The following is a 9,522-nucleotide window of genomic DNA, read 5'->3' as shown; positions in this document are numbered from 1 at the left end:
TCAAATGGGATTAAGTATTCTGCAAAAAAAAAAAATGAAGAAACCATATAACACTGAGGATTCAGTGTCAGTGAACGCAGTGAACTCAGTGAACGCAGTGAATATATTGTTAAAAGACGAAACGCAGGGAAACTTGAGAAATACACGGTGAATATACGAGAATGAAATTTAGATTACACAGTAAAATAAAAGCGTACGATCAGCACGGGAGTCAGTTAGCAACTGCCAGGTCGTCATCAGCCGTATTCTTTGTACGCCTCGGTCCTTTCGTTAGACTCAATATTTTGGATAGATAATCATGGTATGCGGCTCTGTTTACTTCCAGCATCGATCGGTAGCTCCTCTTGAGGCGTAATGGTACTTGATGTTCGCACAGTGTGATACATGGATTTTCTTAATATTAATTATATTTTATATTTAACAATATGAAAATGAGAATAATGGAATAATAATTATAAAAGGTAAGTAACAAAATTAAAATATAATGAAAGAGACTTAGTAATTTAAAACTAATAAAATATTTACATGTCGTTGGGCATATTCGCAATTATGTACTTATATTAAAATAATACAATAATGATAAAATATCAATAATAAAATAGTCATAAAAGTAGTTATAGAGATTAAAAATAATGCGCGGGTTCAAGCCGGCGTTCCTAAAACCATTAACAAGGTAAAATATAAAGGGAAAATCGGACGACGTTACAGTAGCACGAATATATGAACCAAGCGAATCGATTTATCATCTGGAGTTGAAAAGTGGACATATTACCCTCAGAGCTATGTAGTTTGCATCCATTTTGTCAGGGGTCAGTAGTGCGCAACAACATTTTGCGATTACAGGTTTTGGGCCGGCATGTCCTCTCTCAGATTTCTGTCTGATATTCTACAATAATCCGCCGGCGGTGTTGATAAATCATTTTGCTTGTGAAGTAGTTGATCTAGCCGCATTATGAAGCTAGTAAGGTACGTAAAATACGTGAGAAATTATATAATAAAAAGAAACATAACAAAAAAAATTTTATGTGCATGTAATGAATTATGTATGTATATGATTTCTGTGAGAACTGCAAATGATGCGTGCAACCTAACCTATACTTTAAACATTTTAGCGCGAAAACACTGATATTTCTTCAAAGATTAATGTTGCTTTTGCAGATTTTTGATGAAACTCAGTCACGAGACTGTGACGATAGAATTAAAAAATGGCACTCAAGTCACCGGCACAATTACAGGTACGTTAAAGAGATGTTTTGTTGTGTGACTTGGCGTCAAGTAGCGTCAGGTTAGAAATCCGTGTTGATGTATAAAATTATTTGCAATATGACAGATTTATTCGTAATTAAAAATTTGAAGATTTTCTTGAGTATAGATGAATAAGAATATATTTTTGTGAAAATGTATTATCAGAGAATAAAAGAGTTATTATTCTGTTACTTATTATAATAACTTTAATAATGACGTTGCATTTTTATGACTGTAATGATACGTAATTAAACACTGAGAATATGCTAAAGTCTTGGAAAAGTTACTTTATTTAACTCGCACCATTATGCGTTTATGTATTGAAAAAAGTAATTTGTAATAAGTAATAAGTAATGTTACCTCGTTACAAATTACGACTTATAAAAAGTTAGGAGTTACAAATGCTGAGTTAACTTTTTCAATAATGAGAGACTTTTTCAGCTAACTTTTTCAGAAGTTACAAATGACCTTTCAAGTCCTATGTTACCATTCTATAGTCCTACTGAAAAAAAACCATGTTACACAATTATATTATAAAATCATGTAATTAAGACAAGTAAATTATGTAATGGATTGTTCCAAATTAGTATGTAATTTTTTAAATAAGATAATTTGGAAAATCACATATGTCCTTTTTTTCTATTTCCATCATTTAATTCTTTAAAATTTAATAACTATAAAATCACATGATGGATGAAATTATTTTTAATATGTCGTTTTTCAAATTATAATTTTAAAAAATCATGTACTGATTTGGAACCATCCATTATGTGATTTACTTATCTTAATTATATGATTTTGTTATGATGATTTGTTATGGTGACTTTGTGATATGATTCTTTTCAGTAGGAATAATAAAAAAATAATGTCACTGTCATTGTTATTATAATGAAGTAAAAATAAGGAACGGTGTAACAAGTAACTAATTATTTACATTCCCTGTGTGTATTATTATTAATTATAAATTATTTTAAACCTTTTCATTTCTTATAGTAAATGTGAGTGGATGCATTGGTGTACTAAAGTCATTATATACAAATTAAATATAAAGATGTGTGTTTAATATGAATACAAAAACCATGAAATTATGAATACATTTTATTGTACTTTTAGATAAAGTATATATTTTCTAATTTAAAATAATTGCATTTCACTTTTACATTCAAATTAAATCAATATATAACAGCTTTAATATATGTCAGTGCGCATTAGTGCATCCAATCGAAGTTGTTATTAATTATATTTCAGAAAAGGGATTTAGTTATATATTTCTGTTGATTTTTAGCTTGGTTTCTGCTCATCGGCATTAGACTGCGCAGATTGGTGAAATAAGAGAGAAATTAAGCTAAAAATTGAATAAAATGTGCAACTAAATTCCAGCACTGGTATTTATATGTGATCTAATGTCATTTATTATTGATAAGTTATTTTGCTGTAGGTGTTGATGTCGCCATGAACACACATCTAAAAACAGTAAAAATGACAATAAAGAATCGTGAACCAATACAACTGGAAACCCTTAGTTTACGAGGAAACAATATAAGATACTACATTTTGCCTGATTCATTGCCATTAGAAACATTACTAATTGATGATACACCAAAGGCTAAAGCTAAGAAGAAGGAAGCTGCGAGAGGTATGTTTATGTGTCTAGGCATATATTTATGTGTCTAGTTTAAATAATAAATAGAAATATCTAATGTTGAAGCAAGCTACAGATAGTAAAATATTTCACAATCCATTTGTTAAAAGTATTCAGTGCTGAAAGGGTTAATTCAACAAGTATTAATTCTATATTTATACTATTAACTTTAACTGGATAAGAGATATTTTCTTTTTTATACTTCTTTGCAATCATTACAATTATATAATAAAGTTTTCTTTATATTAATTATACTATTTGTTTATAGGTGCTGCCCGTGGTAGAGGACGCGGCGCCAGGGGCGGTAGAGGTGGCAGGGGTGGACGAGGTAGAGGGAGAGGCAGGCGATAGTGACATTCAACATATTCTTTACATATATTTTTAACATACACATTTTTCTATCTTTGTGAAAAGAATCATTCTGCTAATTTTATAAAAATTAATCTATGCAAAGCTGTTTTCTTGATATAGCCCTGATAATAAATTTCAAGATGACGTGGACATCCATTTCTAACAGATTTAAATGTAGAGCATACAAGTATTTCAATATTTTAATCTTGTATTCAATTTTATTATCTCGATATGCTTGCAAACAAATATAGAAAATTTGTAAAATTGATTTTCGACATTATAATTACATCTATGCGTGCTATATAATTAGCCATAATTTTCATTGTAATATAATTCATTCAACGTAATGTAAACTCCTTATTTGTTAATTCTATTAATTTGAATAATCTAATATTAATTTAAATTTGTATTACATATTTTTCTAAAAGGAGTTACAATTTATAATTACAAGGATATCATGCTAGTACAAATTACATTTATTTCATTTGCGCCAGAGCGTGTGTGCGCCCACTACCCATGCGATACCATTGTAAAACTCAAAGAGTACATATAACATAATAGATTTAGATCAATATATCTACATAAAATTACTATTCGATATAACTAGAATGATATAAGACTTTCTCTGTAATTTAAATATGTCGAGGACTTTCTGAATAAAACAGTATGGTTAAAAGCAGTTTTCATTAGTTTTTAGATTTAAATGTCATTTTGCGTATCAAATTTGCAAATCAAGTTCGCTTTTGTTATGTCCGCGTTAACGAACTTCAACGTACACTCGTATATTCGTCTAACCACTTCTGTCAACATTTACGTTACACGAAACCCCACGACTCGTGACAATGTAATTCGCACGTCGTTACTCGCGACGATCCCGTCCAAAAATGTTCGCACATGATTATGTGGAGGTCATCAAAAAGGCTGATCATCAACTGCTTACAATTTGTCATTAGATGCGGCCGCAGTAACTTCGATGCGGATGATTTAGATGACATTTCGGATTACGACGTCTTGGATGTTCCTAGTAATGTAGCGATAATTGCATCTGTTGCCGCGGAGAATCATCTCCGTTGTTACGAGAAATGCATTTATTTAAAAATATTCAGTTTAATCAGTGAGAAGAGCTCTTATATTGTCGTATAAGTAAAAATTAGACCGCAAAGTGATCATTAAATTTTCATATAATTTTTTAATGCGATTTATACAATTTATATTGACGTGATTCATACAAATTGTTTATATAAATTTGCTTCTAAATGTATATACGTAAAAAATATTACTATTGAATTTCTACAAGACAACAGAATCTATTGAGATGAGTCAATATGCTGCTATATATGAATTTGAGCCAAACAGAAAAAAATTTAAAAGTTTAAATTATAGTATTATTGAAATATTTTTAACCTTTCGGAGGGTCAATTACAGTAGACCCATTCAATTATAGATCTATTTTTCGTTCTTGCACTAGATTCTGCATTAAAACTTTTTTCTCGCTTTGAATAAATATCAAATATATAATACTTGTTTTACTTTAAGTTTCAAAAGTGTATACCTACTAATTCAACCACAGAAAAGAGACCTTATATAAATTTGTTCATTAGAAATATGAAATTCAATTTTTCTTATAGATTTACAAATTTGGATTATTTTTATTAAAATACTTAACATTCATTCTTCTCAATACGAGAGTTGTGTCATTTTGGTTTCTTAAAATTAATTAGCTTTTATAATTTAACACAAATTAAATGGGTCATACAGATCTAACATTAATAACCGTATTGCAGATTTTGACGCTAATAGAAGAGTAAAATATAATAAAGTGTCTGATTGATCAATTCTAATTTTATTAGATATATTTAAAATATTTGACCTATTAATCTAATCTTATTATATTCTAAAATATTATATAATATGAATCGAATTTTGCATCACACTAACAGCAAATTCTCGATTGGATGTTCTCAGTACGCACTGGTGCACATCGAAGTCATCGTATACAGATTGAAAAATGTGTGTTTAATATAAATACAAAAAAACCAGTTAAACCATAAGTTAAACCGAAAGTCTTACTAAACTTTATTGTACTATTAGGTAAAGTATGTATTTTCATAATTTAAAATATTTGCATTTTACTTTTATACTCTGATTAAATCAATGATTTTAATATGCACCAGTGCGCACTAAGTATAAATACAGAATTCGCTATAAAATTGATCAAAAAAATTGATCAATTGAAAAAAAATAAGATAGCAATAATTGTAGCAATCTTATGGTATATCTCAAAAGATAAATTAAGTTGAAGATATACTGCCGACATATCGCGGTTTGTGAATTACTGGTATCGTAATAGAGAACGAGAAATCGCGGGCGGGATTAATCTTGGCAATAATAAAAATCATCGTTGAATTTTATTATCTTGGTTCGCTCTCGGTTCTTGGCGGCGTAAATTAGGGCGGAAACGATCGATATTGCGGATCCGGGGGTAGCTTTACGACGAGACATGAAGTGCTCAAACGGACGGTTCAACGTCCTTGCAGTGCATTTTCAGCCGCAAACGTTCGCGCTGCCAAGGCAACCGCGCCAGGACGATCTCCAGCATCGACCGGACGCGCCGGGAGCGAGGAGGACCTCGCCGCCGGAAGTAGTGACTAAGGTGCTGCAAGCTCTTGAAGAGATGGGCGAGCCCGTGGGACCGTCGACGGTGGAAAAGATGCGCGAGGCTTCGTCGAAGTCCCTTGGATACCTGCTGCATTCGGGAACATCGTCGACGAGGACGTCGATGAGCTAACAGATTCGCCACTTCGCAGTTTCGATGAACTTCTGCCCTGTGTGGAGTCCAGAGTTCTTGGTACCTCAGCCACTCGGGACTCTTGTACGTGCGAACTCTCAGAAGAAGCGAACGATTTTCGTCCATAGAATATTCGACGTTCGTTCTTGTGATTTTACTTTTTTCTCCCTTTCTCTTATACGGACGTCTAAGTCTTAATTGTAATAATATTATATACGCGTGTAGAAATAAACTGCATACGATACTTGAAAGATCCGGAAACTTTGCAGTTTAGATTCCTTATCGAGAATCATTGATTGCGTTTTTCATATGCGATTGTATATTTGTCTGGCTATATGTTGCATATTGTTGTATTTACTTCACCGAAAAATGTATCAACGGCGAAAGCTATTACAATAAAATCTTGTTACGACAAACTCGGTCCAATTTCCGAGTTGAATGAATTCTTCGCATTAAAATTTCGTTAAATTTCTGATTGACCGTTGATTGTATTGATGTAAAAAAATAGCTTCATTTTTGTAGACCATTTCGTGGAAATTTTTGCGACGAAAAACATTCGATCGTAATTTATCGAAAATGTTTCTAGAAAAGTCTTTTCATATATACTTGTATAAAATACTATTATATCAACATGACTATTGTTGTTATTTAATGTATAATTATCACAATAAATATATTTTATTTTACTATTATTTTAGTGTTTATTAGATGCATGAACTAAAACGAAAAGAAAATTGGCTTAGCCTGTCATCAATCTTTCTTATTAAAATTATTCATCTTATTTTTGTAATCTAGAGAGATTACATAAAGGTGTGTGTAAAATGCATTTAAGAAGTGTTTTATTTATACATTTGTGATTTATTGATCGGTACAAATGGGCGCAATTAAATTAGTGAATGAAGTTGCGATATGCAACATCTCTTTTAGCGGATTTGGGTGGATGCACTAGTGCGCACAGTCTGCAGGTTGTGTACACAAATTTATCTATAACGTCTATCGAGAGAGATATACAGGACAGAGAGATGTATGTATATATCTCTCCGGGACACATATAATTACTTCAACTGAATAAAATTAATTATATTATAACAATTATATTATGTGAATAACATGATAATCATATTTTATTTTACGTATATATATATCCAGTTTAAAAAATCAGCTTAATTAATTTTAATGCTATTTTCATAACCAATGAATAAACAGTATGTAATAGTATCAATATTTAAAATAGAGTAAAAATGTACAAAATTATAAAGAAATATATAACAATATTCTGGTTGAATTATGATAGAACAAATATTTTGTCCTTAGCAAGGAATTATACGGTTCCTTCACCAAAATTTGCTTGTGTATACCAAAGATCTTGCATACTACGCAGTATCTTTTTAAATGAATTAAATACGGCAGTTTTCAGTGCGTATTTAGTGCATGCAATAGCCGAATTCGCTGTTCATCGAAATCTTTTTACAAGAACCCGATAACGCCGCAGGCAACGCGCTCGCCTGACGATCCGGTCTTCAGACTCTCTTCGGTTCCGCCGCGGCCGAGGTCGTCTGGTTTCGCGTGGATCACCAAAGCTCTACCGATCGCACCCCGGACGCCCACTAGGCTCAAGTAGTGATCCATGCCGTCGATACGAGCCACTCCGTCCTCTCCGACCTCAATATTGCCGAGATCGCCGACGTGACGTAACGGATCACTCGGTGCTCCGTGATTCACCTGAAACGCAATCACTCTTCGTTTACCGTAACGTAAAATGGAGAGAGGGAGCGTATTATCGCGCGGAGGGAATCGCGACGGCTCAATCCGCGAAGCGTGAGGCTATCAATTTGTGCTAATCGCGTCGCATTTACATTCGGAGAGTTCGATGCAACAACGGTAATCCAGTTTCTCCTGGAATTAATCTGAAAATTTAACTTCCTCGACTTTTAAATCTCAGAGATTTAGAAAAATCAATCACTCGCTACATAAAACGTTCATTTCTACATGCAAGTGCTGTCCAGTTAACTTAGATTTTCGCGAAAAGTGATAATTGGAAAAAGAGTTTGAATATATTTTTTATGATCCTACGATAGAAGTCTCGCATAATTTTATCATCTGCTTTATTAATGCGAATCTCTGTGATATTTATAAATTTATAATTTTTATAGAACAACTAATATGAGAGAGACGCAAGAATAATATGTAACATAAAATGTATATTGTATTATATTGAATATAGAAAAAGTTCGTAGTGTTCCTTCATTTGTATCATGTCACATTACACTGTTAAAAATGTCATGAAATTTATTGTACTTTTAAGTTACATAAATTTAATTTAATTTTACGACACTAAATTAAATTTAATGTATCTGCAATTGAAAAGTATATATGTACATGAAATTTAGTGTACTTTTCATAAAATTTTACAAAGTGTGGTACATTTTTTATTAAATTTTATGTAGATTTGGAATTTAAATGTAAGTAAATGTTAAATTTATATTACTTATAACTTCATTTTCATTAACAACTTAAATATTTTTAATGTATCTGCTTGTTGAATTTGTTTCCGTTACATGTAACGGAAATGACAAGACAATTTTCTATTTTGTCCAATTCGTAGTTTTCTTATGTAAAAATTACTAAACTCACAGAAACTCAAAATAAGACATAGTAACCTTTCAGAAATAAAATGTTAAACTTTTTTTTTAATTTAAATCATTTCATTCATTTTTAACGAAGTTACGGCTGCTTGAAATTCGTATTGCTACGAACTTTTGTTCCAATGTAATACTTTTATGCAGCAAAAGAGAAAAGCGTGAACGTATACATGATTTTGTAATTTAAAAAAAAAATTTAGTAGTTAATTAAAAACAATAATATAAAGCAAAACAAGTCCACTAGTCTATACTACTTGACTATACTACTATACTCCTCTCCCTCTAGCGTTCTAATTTGATCCCCCCTCCCCCCGCTCCCCCAATAAAACTCTATACTTATGGAGGAATGCTCATTAATTTATCATAAACTAATTGTGATGAGAATAGGTTGCCCTATCCATCCTCTTTTTTTTTTCCCAAACGGCAGACATCATCTTTTTATAATAATATCCAGGGATATTCGAAAAAATTTTCCAAAGGTGGTCTGAATAATTACCGCTCATAATTATTCCAGACGCCTTTAGAAAATCTCTGTGGACACTCCCGAACGCCTTAGAAAAAGAGGACAAGTAAAAGAGAGCGTCCGCAGAAAAGAAAAAACGGATGAAAATCCTAGATGTGCATAATTTAGAATTGCAAAGCATTATTACCATGTACGGATTGAAATGCGGGCCAGCCGAATTGCAACCTTTCCTCAAATCTCCTTTTTCGTGTACATGGAATCCGTGCAAGCCCGGATTTAATCCCGTGATCGTGCCCGTGACCCTGACCCCTTCGGGATGCTGCTCCAATGTCAGCATCCCTCGGGGCCCATCCACCGGCGAACCGTCTTCACCGAGAGATTTCATTTCCAC

At 32.2% G+C, this 9,522-nt stretch overlaps 3 protein-coding genes across 3 annotated transcripts in view; 2 read left to right on the top strand and 1 right to left on the bottom strand.

The window, feature by feature from the left end:
- The first annotated feature begins 852 nt into the window (after positions 1–852).
- LOC108747923 (probable small nuclear ribonucleoprotein Sm D1) lies at positions 853–3,424 on the top strand. Its single transcript, XM_018485830.1, has 4 exons — positions 853–966; positions 1,159–1,235; positions 2,684–2,881; positions 3,156–3,424. Exons 1-4 carry the CDS (start codon positions 953–955, stop codon positions 3,236–3,238), a joined length of 372 nt encoding a protein of 123 aa, XP_018341332.1. The 5' UTR covers positions 853–952; the 3' UTR covers positions 3,239–3,424.
- A 556-nt stretch (positions 3,425–3,980) lies between these two features.
- On the top strand, positions 3,981–6,544 carry LOC108747925. Its single transcript, XM_018485831.1, has 2 exons — positions 3,981–4,262; positions 5,776–6,544. The coding sequence occupies exons 1-2, from the start codon at positions 4,133–4,135 to the stop codon at positions 6,024–6,026; spliced, it is 381 nt and encodes a 126-aa protein (XP_018341333.1). The 5' UTR covers positions 3,981–4,132; the 3' UTR covers positions 6,027–6,544.
- A 763-nt stretch (positions 6,545–7,307) lies between these two features.
- Positions 7,308–9,522, bottom strand: part of LOC108747927 (superoxide dismutase [Cu-Zn]-like) — an 8,710-nt gene continuing 6,495 nt past the window's right edge. Inside the window, exons 3-4 of the mRNA XM_018485834.1 lie at positions 9,319–9,522; positions 7,308–7,748 (exon numbers count right to left, since the gene is read on the bottom strand). The exon at positions 9,319–9,522 is cut by the window's right edge and continues 6 nt beyond it. Of these exons, the coding sequence (XP_018341336.1) occupies positions 7,494–7,748; positions 9,319–9,522 (459 nt within the window). The 3' untranslated portion in view covers positions 7,308–7,493. The remainder of the gene's footprint in view (positions 7,749–9,318) is intronic.

Source organism: Trachymyrmex septentrionalis, unplaced genomic scaffold, assembly GCF_001594115.1.
Source record: "Trachymyrmex septentrionalis isolate Tsep2-gDNA-1 unplaced genomic scaffold, Tsep1.0 scaffold203, whole genome shotgun sequence".
NCBI lineage: Eukaryota > Metazoa > Arthropoda > Insecta > Hymenoptera > Formicidae > Trachymyrmex > Trachymyrmex septentrionalis.
The sequence above is the reverse complement of the archived record's forward strand: the minus strand, read 5'-3'. Positions and strand labels throughout refer to the sequence as shown.